Source organism: Pygoscelis adeliae, unplaced genomic scaffold (genome assembly GCF_000699105.1).
Source record: "Pygoscelis adeliae isolate BGI_AS28 unplaced genomic scaffold, ASM69910v1 Scaffold27, whole genome shotgun sequence".
Classification (NCBI taxonomy): Eukaryota; Metazoa; Chordata; class Aves; order Sphenisciformes; family Spheniscidae; genus Pygoscelis; species Pygoscelis adeliae.
In genome coordinates this window covers 4,753,665-4,772,026 of record NW_008825410.1, presented here as the reverse complement: position 1 = coordinate 4,772,026, position 18,362 = coordinate 4,753,665, and the positions used below count along the sequence as shown (strand labels likewise).

The following is an 18,362-nucleotide window of genomic DNA, read 5'->3' as shown; positions in this document are numbered from 1 at the left end:
AGCTGGTTTGCTTACATTGGGTAGTTTCATGATGAAGTCATAAGCATTTGCCTCCTTGGTAGCTTTTTCAGTCTCTTCCATGGTGACGTCCTCATGGCCATAATGAATATTTGCAGCAATGGTAGTAGCAAAGAGCACGGGCTCCTGATTCACCACACCAATAATCTCCCGCAGATATCTTACGTTTAGGGTCTTAATATCCTGCCCATCAATGGTAACCTAAACAAAAGGAAGCAGACAAAAATTGTTTACTAAGTGTTTTGGTCAAGGAACCTCTCTCCCCAGGTTGGCACATGACTTTTTAGAGGAGACTTTACCATGTCATTGGAACAAGGGCAGTGAGACCAGGACTAGACTTCCAACAACTGTGACACAGAGAGCAGTCATCTCACTTGAGGTATCTTACCGTGCCTTTCTTGGGATCGTAAAATCTCTGGATGAGCTGAACAGTTGTACTTTTCCCACAGCCACTGCCACCAACCAGGGCCACTGTCTGGCCACAACTAACCTTGAGATTCAAGCCCTTCAGTACCTGTGCATGTAAGAAAGGTAACCAAAAAGATAACAGTATGTAAAAATGTCAGTGTAAATTTGAAGAAATTTAGAGCCTACAATAAAGCATCCTTCATATTTATAGCAGAATCTAGTATAAAATAAAATTTATAAACATGTGAGTTTAAATTTTGGATAACTCACGACTTCACCTTAATTTTCTTCATATTTACATCACAATTGGTCCAACATCAATGTATTATACAACACACTTCACAATTACCCATATCATGAACCAGTTCATATGACAAAATAATAATAATATGATTACTACCCGTAACTAAAATATAATATAGAAACAATTTGATACAATATTTCTGTATTAAGTTGCCTCACCTTTTTCTTTAATGCACCATGCAAACTACAGGAAGACTATTGTACAGTAAAAGTCACAGTTAAAAGTGATAGGATATACTCTACATTGTTTTTGGAAAGAAAGTAATTTTAGTAACCTTGAAGTATTTTTCCCCTTTTGGTTAGAATTTTTTGATTAGAATTTTTCCCCTTTTGATTAGAATTGCTGGTGGTGCTTCTTTACAACAGTAACATTTAATTGCACAATATATAACCTCTTTGTACTAGTCAGCATAAAATATCGCATTTCACAACCTTGGAAGATACAAAGTTTTGCCTTCCTTGGGACTCTTACAAAGGGTAAATGTTGCTCTTTGGTGCCACATAATTGCTCTTTCATTTTATTTTCAAGAATATAACCTGTATTGGGCTGTGTAGTGGGGCTGGAGAACAGACACACAGTTAGCATGTCCATGCCGTGTATATATTATTTTGCCCACCTTTCTGCTTAACCTGCTAACCTGAGCAGTAAGAAGATACAACAATAGGAAAAAAAGGAATAAAGTGTTTTTGTTTCTACTTTACAGGACAAAAGGTGTACAGGGGTCTGTACAGCCTTCACTACTTTGTACAACTTCTGTGGTTGGAAATGTATATTGAAATGGTGAAAAGTGTATTTTTTGCTAATTAGTCTTCTAGAAGGACTAGGCTACAATGAACTATGCATACCTGAATGTCAGCATCTGCATCACGGCTAAGTGCATTTTTCCATTCTAAATGTACAGCCATGCACCAATATGTTCCGATACTCTCCCAATATATTTCCCAATACCTTGCGGCCCTGTGTCCTTGTAACCGTCTCTTTCTTCCTAATTTCTACCCTCAGCACTACCACTGCCTCTTCACCTTTACTACCAATATTTGTGCACTTTACAAGTGAAATATATCTCACTGGTTAGGGACAAGAGGCATAGACAAATCATAACTTTTAGTATGTCTTATTTTGCTATAATATTTTTAGATCAAAACAAGAAGTCCAATATAAGTCATAGCAATTGAAAATTTATGAAGCAGCCTTATTTAGTCTTCTGGTCATAATGCTATAGGTAATGTAGTCTATAGACCTTGTACAGAACAACTCAAACAAATCTAATGTAAATAAAGTAGCAAATAGAAGTTGATCTAAAACCTGTGGATTACCAGTCATTTCAGTGGACTATTGATCAGAACCTTTTTCCTATACCAAAATAAAATCCATAATTAAATCAACTTAGGCTGTTTCTAACAACTTAAAGCAAACAGAGAAGAGAGAGTAAGGACAGCAAATAAATCAGTCTAGTGATATAGGAAGTAACTTGCAGTCTTCATCATGCCTGTCAGTTACTTTGCTGCACTTAATCCTGTTGAAAAGAAGAGTTAACTTGAAATTCAGGTAGATTAAACTTAGGCAGAAATTAACTACCCTGAGTTATTGGACCTCCTCATTTTTCTCTTTACTATAATTTATGAAATACTTACTAAATGTTTGGTGTAGCCTTAACTTCCTATAATTATTATCTCTGAAACCATGGGGGAGAAATCTCTGTTCGTATCATACCTGTATAAACTTATAAAATAATCCACTGAGATGAATAGTTGTCTTTTGATTTATATTTCTATATGAAGAAAAATCAAGCACATTCACTTCATTCACTTTCTTGATAGAAGGAAAAGCCAAAATATTAACATATTTATGAGCAAAAATGGCTTAAAAATAAAAGCTCTGTGTCTTTTGTTTCTGCCTCTTGAAAGTAAGAAAGATCCTTATATCAAGGTCAGCGATTTTCCTTCAAGGTAGGGAAGGAAATAGTTACATAGTGTGAAGACACTCTTCATGAAAATATTTTCAGAAATCATTCAAATGTCTTCCACCTCCACTGCATTAAGACTCTGAATTTATGATGGTGCTTTAAAAAGCAAACTTTTTCTCTGTCTAGACAGACAAATACAGATTCTGATCTCTATTCCATATATAACAAGTCCTCGCTGGATCTGCTTTCTTTAACTGGTTCAGACATAGTCTTAACAGAGCTGCATTGCAGGTACTTTTGAAACCCACTGTCTCATTATTACTATACACAAACACTTGGGTTAGATGCATAAATTTAGATTCTGATATCAATAAATCTTTAAGTTCTACTGCACCGCCACACTGACTATAGCTTTAGACAGAAAATTATTCAGAAAATTTAACATGTTTAGCTAAGGTGTAAATAATTCTAGCTAAAACCACTGTGATGGCAAGGTAGTTTTATATAAATTAGAGAATCAACTTGGAATTGTTATATTTTCAACAAAATTTTATTCATGTTACTTTTTTTTCCTAACAAATGATCCACATGTTTAACTGTAATATGTATAAAGTTTCATTTACAGTACCTCAACATCTGGTCTGGATGGATAATTGAAGTAAACATTTTGAAATTCCAAGTTCCCTTTAATGTGGTCTGGTTTGTAACCTGTGTCTGAATAACTGTCAATTTGAGGTTCCTGTGCAAAATAAAATACAAAAAAACCCCAACTTATTTCCTAATTTTTTTTTCATAAAGAACTCCTACAGTGCACCATTATTCTGCAGAGATATTAAATGTAATTTTAAAGTAATTTAGGTGAGAATTCTGAAACATGTAAATTGCATGATGTTTTGCTGCCTCATTACTACATTGATGATCTGCTCATGCAAGAATACTTTTATAATTTCTCCATTTAAGCTTTTGTGTGAATTCAGTACATTGTCTTTGAGACTGTACCCACAGCTAGCCATAATTTGAGATTCATTTCAAATCCTGATGATTTGATGCTGATGATTAACCTGAACAGATCATCTCTAATGATCTGTTCATACGCTGTTCATTTATAGCTTTACCCTTTCTGCTGAAACAATTTGTGTGAGAAAGAACCAATCCACTGACCATTAAGCAGAAACAGAGTCCTTAATTATCACTCTGTTTCCATCCAGGGTAGGTCTAGAACTTGAAGGATGTCTTAACAATAATCCAAAACATGACATTGCATTTCATAGATCTTCATTAGCTAGCAAAATCGCAGCTTCCCTGATTTCAGACTTTCTTGGCAATTGCAGTATATATCAAGGATACCAGGTTGTGTTTTATTAATTTGCCAACACTCACGCTACTGGTGGTGCCACTGATACCTTGAAACCTGTGCTCACATACCTATATCAGCTGTAATCACACATCTATACAGCACCATAGACGTGCCCTTCATGATAAAGACATTAGAGGATACCTCCAACACCAAGTGATTCAGAGATCCAGTACTTTTACCTTTGAAGGAAGAACTGGTAACTCTAGAAGACAAAGACGAACTGACTAATAATTACACATTCTATCTGCTTTTATGTTTGTATTTCTGCCTATTTTACACACTGTTATTTACTCTTACTAATTTCATATCCATAAATAGTGCCTGTACTTTAAAAAGAAGGGTCTCTCAGTTTTGAAAAGAGAGTGAGGGCAAAGATACTCACATTGTCTATGATATTAAAGATTGCATAGGCAGCTCCTCTTGCAGTAGCAATTGCCTCTATGCCTGGAGCAGTCTGTCCAATACTGAAAGCTCCAATCAATACAGAGAAAAAGACCTGAAAGAAATGTTTCTGGTGACATATATCAATTCTTATTTAAGCAGAGAATTACATTTATTTATTTATATTAGATGTCTTTGGGTCAGGAGGCTCCATGCCTGTTAACGGAAGTTTAAGGAATCTAGAATTAAAGAAAAAATGAAAGGGTCTCTCTTAAACAGAGAATAACATTAAGAAAAGGGCTTTTTAAGATTCAGCTGAGAACTGAGTTCCTGCACAATGTGAATATTGCAAACATATTGATAAGAAGTGAAAAAGTGACTGAGACCTGCAAAATCTATGCCAAAAAATGTATAATTACACTTGGTGTCTCAGGATTTATTGTACTAATTCATTCTTTGGCAAAAGATGTTCCAAAGACCAGAAAGTATGTTGCATATCTTCCAATGGAACAAAGACAGATAGGCAAAGCACTATTATTCTGCTTTCAAAGTGACAGCGACATAGAAGTATACAAAGCCAGCTTCTCCATCGCAAAGTAATACAGGGTCCCTCTGCTGGAATGAAAGGGAGTGAGTGCAAGCAAACAAGAAAGAACAGAAAAAGAAAAAATATATTATTTTCTCCGAGAAGCATAGTTTATTGCTTTCAGCTAGTATCAAAACAAAAGTAATAAAAACACTCTGCTCAAACAGAGATCATGATAACAGCCATAGTATATCGAGCAAAGGTCCATCACACCCATCATCTTTCTCCAACAGTGGTCATTCACAGATGTGATATCTAATAAGGCAACACTCTCCTGTTCATCTTATAAAAACACCATTCCAATGAACTACAACATAGACAACAGAAATTGCCAATACTTTGAACTGAAAAAATTACACACAAGGGCATGAACCTCACTAAGATGTTCTGTATGCCAGCCTGTCTTTAAAAAGAATAGGCAGGTTCAAAAGAGCCAATAACACATCAGAGCCATTTTTTGCAAACTTCAGTGATTCATAAATAAAACAAAACAGGTAGTTTAAAAAAGATATAAATATATACATATGGTCTCCTGGCTGGGTTTCATCATGGTTAACAAAGTTATTCTTCTTACCATATTTGTTTGATATCTCATACAAAATTAGAATGGTTACCACATCAAGAGAAGAATTTAAGTTACGACTTATGAGTTATGATTTTCTTCCTTTGGTTAGATGGTGACATATTTCCTAGTCACCAGTATATTTTTCTCCCCCTTGATTTCTAAAAACACTGAGAAGTGATTCCAAGCTCTCATGGTGCAAAATATAAGAAAAGTATCAATAAAATGATCCACTTAGACCACACAACAGCTAAAAAAAAAAGTATTTGCTTCTGCATCCTGAAAATATATTCAGCCCCACAAATCTGAAAACAAATAGCAACTAGGAAGGGTATGTACTTCAGTTTTTGATTGAACTGTTTCTATATCAGTCTGATCTTATGGAAGTCAGAAAAGATATAGAAACAGTTGAAAATAATATATGTTTTATTTGGCTTGATGTAGATTTTGAGATACTATAGAAACAACATGTAGGCTTTTGTGGTGAGAATCTTTTTGTTAAGAAGGGATGCTATTTTTCTGATTTTGGCACATAATTCTTATTAAACTCAAATAAGTTCCCAATATAAACTTTAATGTATTTTCTTTAGCATTTCTTACTATTATTGGGAATTTACTCATTAATACTTACTGTAAGAACACGGCCAATAGTGTAATCATCAGTTAAGATCAAGGTAGTTCCATACCAGAAGGCCAGTGCATATGATGCATATATCAGTAAGAAAGCAGCACCCATAGAAATATTAGCTGTAACAGCCTTTTTTATCCCAATCCGTTTAGCATCTTCTAAATTTTCATGGTATCTGGAAAAAAGATAGAAGTTCAAAATAGACTCAGACTTGTACCATGGCACACAGCACCAAAAACTCTGTGGATGAATTAGAAAAAGAACACTCACAAAGTACAACAAGATATATAAAATATATACCCTAAGACTGTACAAAGATAAGCCTGGTAGTCAGGCACAGCGACTTTAAGGTAACTCCTAAAAAGGCCAACTTCAGTCAACCTGGTATATAGAAAAAAAAAGGGCCTTGCAGTTCAGGGACTGGCATTCAGGTTCCTGAAATAACCTGCAGGTCAGTGAACTTTGATCGTGAACCATTCATGACAGGTTTTGAGATTATAATTGTTAGCTTAAGATAAAAGGTTAAAATATATCACAAGAATGAAGTTTTACAGTATAGTGGAAATAGAGACATTGTTTATTAGTACCTTCACAACTACTATGTAATCAGACTACCAAGGATACCATCACCTCTTCTCATAGCAGGGCCTTTTTTTTTGTCTAAAGCTCTCACTGTGTGATGTTTAAAGTAGTTTGTACACTTTCTAGAGTAGAGACAATATATCAACTTATTTTGTCATTTTCTAGAAAAATAACCAATTGTCTTTCAACATGTAGTGAAACTTATAATTGCCTGTAACAGACAATTTCCCATTACCTAAAAATGCAGGAAGCACAAGACTTACTTGTTTTGACAGTTTTCAAAAGCAAAGATACAAGAAAATTTCAAACCATCTGAAGTGAGTACTTTAAAATCAGCTGTTTTAAAAGCAAACATTGCTCTTACCTTTTAATTTCTTTTTCCTGTCCTCCAAAAGCTATTACAGTACGGACTGCTGCCAGAACTTCCTCTGCAACAGCACCTGCTTTTGCATATGCAGCTTGTTCTTTGTCAGTGAAAGCAGAGAGAACCTAATACAGTATCAAATATTTTGACTTAAGAAAAACAGAATGAGCTTAAGCACTTCATAATCACTTTTATCACAGTTACTTTCTTCCAATATGAAGCCTTTTGGTTATATTATGTATGAGTGCAGAATGTTCAATACCAAAATCCTTAAGTACATTATGAATTCAAACAAATAATTCAACATTACCCATTCTCAACAGCTAAGGGCTGGATTTTCTACTCTGCTTTCACCCATTGCAGGAGATTAGATAACTACTCATACTGAGCTGGTGTGGTTCTCCCCAGGCAGATCTCCTCAGCTCATTCTCATCTCTGGCTACCTTAGCCAGAGGACTCTATAGCTTACATTAATTGGCCACAGTCCATGAAGACTCTTAGCCAGTAGACATATGTAGCACATGCTTCTCTGCTCCTACCTTTTCCGCAATACACTCACTCAAGACAGAGAAGGCTTATATGGTCTTTGAAATGTAAGGGAAATAAAGTACTATAAAAATCTGAAGGCTTCCAAACTACATAAGTCACTTACAGAGAAGTAGTTTAGTACTTCTCTCACCTGAGTCTGTCTAAAATTTCTTACCAAAGCTGTTAACAACTCTGAAAAGAAACTCTGTGTGTGAGACCAAGACTTAGACTAATTTATTCACTTTTCAGTGAATATATTTTTCAGGAGGTGCAATTATTCCTTTCAACAGAACAAGTACTCATGTTGATGAAGTTTAACAGTTACAGATGTGGATTCTACTTGTGTATCTTGCTTCCTTTTCTATATAAAAATATGCTATATTGGCAGAAACAGCTTAAAATCAAACAAGTCTGTCCAATCTACAGGAATTATAATATTCAAACTACATGAGGGTACTTACATAAAGTTCACCTAAAAGCTTATGTATATAGATGTTGTCAAAAGCTATAAGTGTTCTAAGCAATACATTCTAACAGTAAGAATTACAGATATGTAGATTTATTTCATTATTTCTCATGAATATAAAACCTGACACTGAATGTATGCTAACCTACCTTTGCGCAGAGGGCTGCTGAAAGTCCCAGGACAGGACTGACTGCTAGTATTACAAGGGTTAATTTCCATCCTCTTATGAGACCAACAGTAAATCCTGTTACAAATGTTGTTACTGCTTGAACAAGCAATCCAATTTTGTCACCTATTCCTTCATTAATCTTGGAGACATCACTGAAAAACAAATTATGTCCAGACAGGAAGGAAAATGTAGAAAGCACAAGAAAGCTTTTCAGTTTTGTTACATGGGCATCTGTGTAGAGGACAATCTTTATTATTCAATTACTTCCAAACAATAGTTTGCTTCAAGATAAAGAACTATACAGTGTGGTCAAGGAAAGTTTCATATTTCTTGTGAAAATGTAATGCTATAAACCTGTTCTTGTCTGAAAAGGTTGAAATTCTGCCTACAGTGCAAAGTTACTCTCACTTTCTTAATTCCAAATTTTGATCTGTTTGGAAACTGTGGGATATCTGGAAAGAAAAGATAAAGCCTTTCATGTAGGCAAAGAGAAAGGAAAGCTTGTCATGCAGTTAAAGCTGTTCACACTGCTGGGGTCAGTCAGCACCTTATTCAGACCTCAGTGTGCACAGAAATGAACTATGTTTTGTCTTCATGGGGGTAATCTCATAGGCTGGGCTTTAGTCATCCTCAGGGTTCAAAGGAACTTATCAAAATGCTTTTCTGATATCCTTGTGTCAGTCCAATATCAGAAGTATTAGAAGTTCAGTCTCTGAGACTCTCCATGAGAAAACTTGAAAACTTCATTTGCCAATGAAATAATTCAATTTAAAAATAAAAATAAAAAAATTGTACCTTATACATGCTTAATAAGATAAATTAATATTGGTAAAAGTATAGTATACTTACTCTAGAAGACGAGTGTTAAGTTCTCCCACATCATTTACATCAAACCATCCAATTTCCTGTCTCATAATTGCATGAAAAAATTTTTCTCTAATTTTTTTTATTTGCCGGCCTGCTGCTAAGGTCCAAAATGAAGTTTGGATGTAAGCCGCAAGAAGAACACCAGCTGCTATTGCAGAATAGTCGTATGCATATCTGAAAGAAAAAAAAAGGCAAGATTCCATGAAATTAGTTTTAATTACCTCGTTAGTCTGTATTTAGCTTGATGCTTAGTTCTTCTGTTTCAGACCTGACTTAGAATTTATATGTTTATACTAGAATTTACACTTCTCTGTAAAACTTGCCAAGTTTTCTATAAGTAGTATTTAATATCAGTTTTCAGATATGCAATAAATGAAACGAATAACTTTTCGTTTGATACAAAATGAAACGGAATAACTTTTTCTTTTTGTCAATATAGTATATATTTTCTCATAAGAATAGTTAGAACTATATTTTAGATACAAAACCCTTTTCACTTAAATGTGTCATTTCCAAAAACTCCATAACATTTTTGTTTTAACACATATAGACAGACCTAATCATATATACCTATATTCATGCACACATTTACATCATACAACATGCCTGTCTATATAAATATATATATATGCATGGATGCTGTAATTATCTCCCAATTTGAGAATACAGCATTACTATATATACATCTATTGCAAGCAAATGTCATTAGGTCAAAAATTATTTTGCTCTCTATTTTATTCATAGTTGATATTTTACTTTTAAATTAATTCAGCTCTGTGCAATAAGCAGGGTGTCAATTCAAAACCAAGGAGTGTGTGAACCACTACATTTCTCAAACTGGAACTGAATTTAAGCCACAGTTTTAAACTGTTCAAATAGAATCAAATCAGATTTGATTTGATTCAGAATTGACATCAGCATCAGTTACAGGTGAACTTAAACCAGAAAAATGTAACGGAACTGATTCCCTGTTTGTAAAACATGACTAAAACCAATGGCTAAATATTCATGGTGTATATTACCTGCAACTGTAAGACTACTGCATCTATATAAAAGTAAATACATAGCAAAAAGCTTTAAAACTCTTAGGACTTTCACTTACTGTAGTAAGTTATGCATACTGATTCTTTAGAACTGTAGCATGAAACTTGGCGGGAGCAAATTGCAGGAATCTGTGTGCAATTGCTCTGCTCAGAAAAAGGAGAGAATGGCTTTATAGATGAAACTTTTCAAATTTTAATCCAGTCTTTTTTGTGGCTGATACCATACAGTTTAGTCAGGGACTTTGGAACTACACTCATTATGAAATTAACTTTATCTAAACTGTTTAATAAAAATGGGTTAATGCCTAACTGAATGCTGGATAGTTGAATATTGACCTCGATCATCTTCAGCTCCATTAAAACTCTACACAGAAACTACCAAACTAAAACCAAGAACACTGCTTCAAAATTCAGCAGTAATTACTTCAGATAATTACATCAGAGAATTGTTTTATGCTTGGACTTTGTTTCAGGACAAATTGTATCAAAAGGGATTGATATCTTTGCCAGATTCCATGCTGATGAAATAGATTCTGTAAATTCACTGCTGAAACTTAACCTAGAGTAAATGCTCACTGCACTGTAAAATAATGGTTCTTTTTCTTTTGAGAAATAGTTAGGTTTTAGCCAAACTGTTGTTTGAGTAACAAACACAACCAAGTCCATGTGTATAGTTCAGTACTTGAACACATCTACGTGAGAACTTTGTCCTTGTAAACAGTTTTTATTATTATTTGACCTGCTGGCAGGCGTTCTTAGAGAAACAAGGGGTGCGTACAAACAGTTGCTTCTTCAAACCAGCGAACACACTAACTCAAGGCTCTATCTAGAAACTTTAGAAAAGAGAACCTATTCCTGTGCTGCTAATAAGTAATACATTCCTCATTCAACAATTTGTTTCTAAAGAGAAACTTGGGCTGCTTTTTATTCATACTTGTACTTTCAGAATGAATGTCTAAAAGACAAGGTGGCATGCATGATGTTAATAAAAGATCTCCCTCAAACAGATCATCTCTTAGGGTCCTGAGAACAGGCAGTTCTCAACATTTAGGTGTTGATGTAGATCTATGTTAACATTTACACTTTCTTTGTGTCAGCTTGTCTGTTTTCCTGCACTCTTTGTTCTTTAAGCAGTAGTGACTCCTAGACAATAGCCCACTGAGGACAATGAGATGCTTCCTATTGTTTTTAGTTGAGATGATGTGATATGAATTCAGAGATTAAAAGAACCCCAAACCTTTAATCAAAAATAAGGTTCTGATTGGTTGTTGGTCTAAAAGACTTATAGATGACACATTGATTTACACACTACTCTTATGCTATAAGGGTCAGTAATACCTTGTGTGATTCTAGTACATCCTGCTCTTAAAATACAGGTTAGATATGCTTGAGTAGAAAAAGAAAATGAAAATATGTTGATTTTAATGCTGTGTCATTACTTTCATTTCAAAGTGGAAATTAAAACACTAACACAAATATCTTTAAAATTAAGATAAGTTAATAACAGCAAGTGATAGAGTTTTAAAGGCAATCCAACCATAAGACCAGTTACTAGAAAGAAATAATTAAACAGGTAGAAATAGAGAAAAATTAACTGCCGCAGAGAAAATAAATCAGGTGTTTTTTACATTTGCAAGAATAACAGAACACTCAATTAAATTCAAATGATCTAATTTTATGTTTTAACAGAAAATGCTGTTTATACGATACTTTATAAAACTATTGGACTTGTGAAAATATATGCTGGAGACTAAGATCTCAGAGAATTTCAGAAAAGGAATTCTATAATTGCATATGTAGTAAGAACAACTTTTAAAATTCCTTTGGAATAAACATAAGACAGACTTTAAAAATATTGTGCAACTACACATCAGATATTTACTAAACATAGAACAGTTAGGGTAACTTTACCCATGCACAGATTATTTTGTTCTGCAATTTTGCCTTCAAATTTGCTTTCAAATCACTGGGCACAAGTATATTCCTCTGAAGGCGTGTATGCATTACTCGCATTCATGTCAGAGACTGACTGACAGAAATGTTGCGGGAGCAACAAACTTTGTGCATCCATACTCTCTTATAAAACATAATTGCCAATTCCCTGCCAGTTCATTCTCATTACATACGAGTTCTTCATTTCTAAGTAACACCCTTTTCCTAACTAGCTCTTGTTCATTTATGGTAGCGTAAAGAACTTTTTTTTGGTGTAAATAATTTTTTTTTAATTAGAAACTTAACTACTTAATCTAAATGATCTATAAGTTTACAGTCCACTGTTACCAGAAATGATAATGCACTTCAATATAAAACACCAAGAGTTACTAGAGCAAATGCCTTATCTCCTCCTTCTCTTCAGAAAAGACAATTGCCTTGAAGACCATATCAGCATTCCTGAGACGTCAGGTGTTTTTCAATACCTAATGAGGAACAGACTTCAAACTGAAGAAAAGAAGCTGAAGTGGTACAAGAAATTGCACATGAACTTTAGACATCCTGCATAAACCAAGTCTATGGACAGTGGTTAATAAAGCCCCTTAACAAAACACATCTATTGGCAGCTGATGTTTCTGCTTATTTGACCTTTTCTTTATGAAGTTTTGTAGCAGAAGCACCTACTGACTACTGTCTTCTGGTATTGCCAGCTCTAGAATGCTAGATTTAAGGTTGCATATAATCTAACTCTGCATTTTCTGTAGTCCAGATAATTTAGTTGAACTCGATGCTTTGGCAGCAAAGTAGGTACTATCTGGCAATTTTAATTCTGCTTTTTATCAGTGAATCACCATAGCTCAAGGAATCAATGGATGATAATATAATTTTTCAGCATAACAATTACTGTTTATAAATTCAGAGGAAGAGAAGGTAGAAGGAAGGAAATGCAGATGGCATTGGGACACAGAGCACCCCTGAAAAGGGGGTCGGATGGGTGAGAGCAAGAGGTTACAGGGAAGTTGTTGGGAATGGCTGGGGATGTTCAAGAATCTTCCCAGTGCCTCCAATAACCTCATGTGCAAATCTTTAGTTACATACATTATTCAATCAACCATTGCTTTTATGTTGTTTAAAGTATGCAAAACATCTGTGGGAGAAGAATGGCTTGACTAGAAATGTGTGCCTACATTAAAAAAAAGAGAGGAAATATAAATTTCTAATTACCTTGTCATGTCTTCTTCCAGCTTGCCAAGAAATTCTAAAGAGAAATTCACTGCAGAAGCACTTCCTTAGAAAGGAAGAAAAGAGTAAATACTTTTAATAGAGCAAGTTTTAACAAATTTGTTTTCCTGCGTGCTGTTCAGCAAATTTTGAGTTGCTACATCTTCTTTTGAATCAAGCTGATTTTAATGAAAGGAGGAGTGTGACGATTTCAGGCTTCTACCTATACAAAAACAATGATTATACTAATATAAGGTTAGTCATAACTCCACTGACTACAAAACTACACCAGTGTAACTTGAGATTAAAAGGTCTTCCTGAGCATTCATTAAATGCTGTTTGTTGTTGTTTTTTTTTAAAACACAGGGCATTTGTATAATGCCAAAACCCATTAAAAATACAGACCTAGACATTGACATCAAATCAGTAACTGTAGATAGCTTAACCCATTATGAAAACGTTGGCTATAATGTTGGTGTTGGCCCTAAAATTTTACTGCCCCACACAAGAATTTAGTGACAAATGTTTTGAGAAGACTACAGCTGCAGCATTTTGCATTTGCACTGTAAAAATCTGATCAATTTATTGTACTTGGGAAGGAGTAGATCATAAATTACTTGTTCTGATAAAGGCAGTACGCCCATGTTTCTGTCTTACAGCAGCATAATAAGAGCAAAAAGGATGCAGGGCAGAAGACGGTCACATCCTTTATTTTTTCTGCATCACCATAGACTTTTATTAGAATGTCTAATAAAATGTTATTAGATAATATTTCAGGCAACAAACCTGTTCACAAGTTTAACATCTAATGTGTGAGTTCAGAGGACAACATAATCTGGTCTAACTGTGAGTTGATACCAAAGTGACAGTATCTCTCCTCCCTCTTATATTCAGCAGTGCATGCCCGCCCTCCTTTGTGTTTGATTTCGTACTTCTGATTCAGCAAATGAGGCTATTCAACAAATTAATCCAAAAGAAATTTAGTACTTTTATTTTTGGTAGTGAATTTTCTGTTGGATCAACTTACTGATCTGATTCACCTTGTGAACTATAATTGTCAGATTTGATGCAAGGGAATCAACAGGAACTCATGCTGAGGAGATGGAAAACCAGCCTCTTGCTATTTATCACAGCCACAGTTAAACATGATTTGTTGAATGTACACTGTAGTGGATAATTTGAAAAAATTAAAAATAAAATTTACTAATGCAGAAACTAAGAATTAGGAGCAAAAAAAATTCCATAGTGTATCTATTACAACAAACACAAGAGTTACTAATTTGCATCATAGTATAGTAGCAAGTTGGGGTTTCTGACACCAATATCTCCTGTCAAGATGCTTGAATCTCCCTGGCTCTTTTCCAAATATGAGCCATTGTTCTCTTCATAGCAGATACATTCTTACCTGAAAAATTTGAGCCTCCAAAAGCAACAAATGTATCAGTCATATCACCAAAAATTAGCATCGCAACAGGGAGACTGCTTCCATGGGCTATTGCCAGGAGAGTGCCTAGTATCATTAGTAATTTATCCAACCAACTGGAGTATCGAAACTGTGAGTGAGAAGAGAAATTAATTTTTATTGTCATATTAGAATGTTAACACAATGTTATGTCTACAAAGTCAAGAAAGTCAAGAAAAAGCTATCAATTGTACACCCAGTGTCACAAAACTACAACTTTATCTGATTAGAAATTAAGTTTACAAAACAATTTAAATGTACAGGAATAAATCCTTCTAATATAAGCACTTTTATACTATAAACTCTCAAAACCAGAGAAGTGTACTATTTTAATGCATCAATATCTGCACCTGGTTAAGAAAGGCCATACAAAAACAAGGCATAAGAAATTTGCCCTTTTTAACTTTGTCATTTAAAGTTCATATTATAAGAAATGTTAATGGCATTGTGATAATTAAGGCAATAATTACTTTTACTGTAAATTCATTATTATGCAGTCAGAAAAACTGTTCCTAATGTACCGTAGACATTATCAAAATGTACTGAAATCATAAATACTGTTTGCCATTGAACTTAATAAAGTTTGAGCTCATCTGTTACAAAATCATTGGCTTTATTCTGTACTGTAAAATACTAAGTTTATTGTTGTAAATTATAATGGTATGATGGAATTGTATAAGTGCAAGCTGGTATAGCAAAGCAGAGAAATTGAGCATTGGCCAGCATCATGGGCTATAATTTTATTTCTGTTATTTGCCATGTCATTGCTGCGCATTATGCGCAATAAACCTACAAAATATAAAACGTTTCAGTATTACTAATAAAGGACCTAGGATTTACTTTGGTTAACTATTAACAGATTGCTTTTTTTAAATATACAGAAAATAAAAATCTTCTGGAATTTAAAGTACTTTTTAGTACATAATTTTTAATTTTAAGTTTCATCAGGGCCATGGCAGAGTTGCCCTTTACTGCTGACTCAGGTGACTGAATAATGATTAATGGGGCTAATTAGTGTGATTAGTATCTGACTCAAGTAATTTAGAGGACAAAACCACACATAATCTTAGGTATACAGAGGCCAGAAATGATTGAACATGGAAATCCCTACCTTTCACAAACAAAAATCTAGTATGGATGTGTTTAGCATGATAACTTACTAAGGGAAGACTCCTAAGAATCCGTGTCAGTAATAAGACAGCTTCTTTAATAAAACTACATCTACAAAAAGAACTGCTTGATTGCTATACTATATCCAATATTCTGTAGTATCAAAGTATTTGGTAGAGATAAGACCATATATGCAGTACTCTAACATAACTTTAACCATTTTTTGTTTACACTTTTAAATGTGTCTGCGTGTATATATACGTACACATATATAGAGCGAATAAATCTTACCAGTGTAAATAGGCTGACCATCTTAGCATTTTCTACTTTCTTCTTCTTCTTTTCCTTGCTTAAAAGGTGTGATAGTTTTAGTGCATTTAAAAAGCGACATTTCACAGAAATACTAATGCAATATATTAATGAAGTTCCATTAAAATATAATTATGAAATAATTTTATAGGAAACAATTGTGTGTAAAATGAATATGATTTATTGACCATTCTTGAGATGTTTGTATTTAAACCTCCAGGTGTATAAATAGCATCAGCTCCTGATTGCTGTAAATTTGAGTCAAGCTCTTCACAGTTCACCCCTCTCAAGGGTGAAACAACACCAAAAAGGGCTGCTGGTTCCACTATCTGGTCAGGGAAGTTATGAACTGCAGCAGCATATAGCTTTCAAAATGGGAAAGACGAAGATAACTTATAAAATCAAATTTTTGCACATGGGGTATGAGGAGTAAATAAAATGTTCAAGGTATGTAAAATATTGATTCCCTAAATACTGATTCATACTAAAAATTTTAAGGTAATTTTTAGCTGATGACATAACTGTATCCAAGATGTCCATTCTGACATCATTTCTGTCATATTTTAGAATTGTTTTTCAATAAACTGTAGTCAATACTGTGGACACTTAGTCCTTAAAAGAAAAAGATAAAAGGTCCTTCTGCACTAAATGAATGTGTCAATCAATGCTACTCTCAAGTTGATACAAAGCTTTCTGTTATTAGGCTTTCCTGATAAAATAAAATATAAAAAAAAGAAATTAAATAAAATATAAAATAAAATCTAAAATAAGATAATGTAATCTTATAAGCTTCAATACAGAACATGTTTACAATGTTTAAGAGTACTTACTGTTTGTTTTCAGATTCATGTCCCTGGCTGGATGCAGTGATCTCACGACTATTTCCATCTGCAGTATGTTTCTGCTTCTTTTCATCTTCAGAACGCATTTTAAATTTAAATTTATTTAAGATAGCTCCCTGGAAAATAATATTTGATGGAGAAATATACAAACGTTAAGCCAAGGACAGTAATCTCAATGTCCATTTATTTGAAAAAAAATATAGATACTTATTAAAATCAATAAAGTTATTAATGTCATACATTGCAAGCGAATCCTCGTAATGGGTGAGTATCAACATGTTGAAACAAGTCCAGATATTTGAAGTTTGCTTACAAACATCTACATTTTGTATTTGTATCTGTTTGATAACTAAAGGTCCTTCATTTAATTTCATTTGAATGACATAAGCATTATATTTTCTGCAATTCAGCACAGATATACAAAATAAATGAGAAAGTAGATGTTTATTTAAAAGAATATGCAGTTATTTGGAATTTTCCCAATTTTAGTTATCAGTAAATTTTAGTTATCAGTGAATTTTATTAAATATTAATATTAATAATATTAAATATCTCTGATTAAAAAATATTATTGACATACTGTGAAGGTTGTTCTTGGTTTGAGTCTAGTCCTCTGGAAAATTATTCAATAATCAGCAGAATTAAGATGGTTAAAGACATGATTGGACTTTGCTCTTCTTACGTAAAACAGAGATGACCAACAGCTTTCTCCTGGTTTTTTCCCACTCCCATTGCCTCGCCTGCTTTGGAGAGTAAAGTGCATGCACTTTGGACTCTGTCTCCCTTTTCCTAAAGGGAATATTTAGCAAACACAGTCCTTAAATGCATGCTTATTTCATTGTCACCCGGGAAAACAAGCCCGAATAGTCTATTCTTCCACCAGGAAAAGTTCCCCTTACCTACTGTTGGCTTAATTACGCCCCTTAAAACTGGCAGGAATTCCTCTTTACCTTATTAGAGATGGTGCTGAGTGCTCCAAGTAACTGTTACACTTAAGGATGAATCCATTCTTGAATACAAAGTGAGAATGAAACCAAATAACACAAAAGGAGTGTTTTACTCTTTTGTGTTATTTCCCTTCTTCTAAGTCTAATCCAGAAAAACATGACCCATCTAGCCTGAAAGAAAACCGGATTTTACTACAGTGCATATCGTTTCTCATTTGAGTAACTGCAGAACAGCAAGATGAGTTTCAGACTCAGTTTAGAAATGGTTTAGAAACAGCTATGGTCAGCAGAAATCTGCTCAATTAGTATCCTTCTGATTTTTGAATGTATGTTCAGATTCTAAACTGAAATGGACCATTTATTTTATTGT

The 18,362-nt window shown here is 33.9% G+C and overlaps 1 protein-coding gene across 1 annotated transcript in view; it reads right to left on the bottom strand.

Annotated features, from left to right (window-relative positions):
- ABCB1 (ATP-binding cassette, sub-family B (MDR/TAP), member 1) overlaps positions 1-18,083 on the bottom strand; it is a 49,683-nt gene extending 31,600 nt beyond the window's left edge. Inside the window, exons 1-13 of the mRNA XM_009330539.1 lie at positions 17,996-18,083; positions 17,034-17,161; positions 16,186-16,243; positions 14,728-14,875; positions 13,326-13,389; positions 9,109-9,300; positions 8,240-8,411; positions 7,097-7,221; positions 6,154-6,325; positions 4,376-4,489; positions 3,265-3,375; positions 407-532; positions 16-219 (exon numbers count right to left, since the gene is read on the bottom strand). Coding sequence (XP_009328814.1) covers positions 16-219; positions 407-532; positions 3,265-3,375; positions 4,376-4,489; positions 6,154-6,325; positions 7,097-7,221; positions 8,240-8,411; positions 9,109-9,300; positions 13,326-13,389; positions 14,728-14,875; positions 16,186-16,243; positions 17,034-17,131 — 1,584 coding nt within the window. The 5' untranslated portion in view covers positions 17,132-17,161; positions 17,996-18,083. The remainder of the gene's footprint in view (positions 1-15; positions 220-406; positions 533-3,264; positions 3,376-4,375; positions 4,490-6,153; positions 6,326-7,096; positions 7,222-8,239; positions 8,412-9,108; positions 9,301-13,325; positions 13,390-14,727; positions 14,876-16,185; positions 16,244-17,033; positions 17,162-17,995) is intronic.
- Between the last annotated feature and the right edge of the window lie 279 nt (positions 18,084-18,362).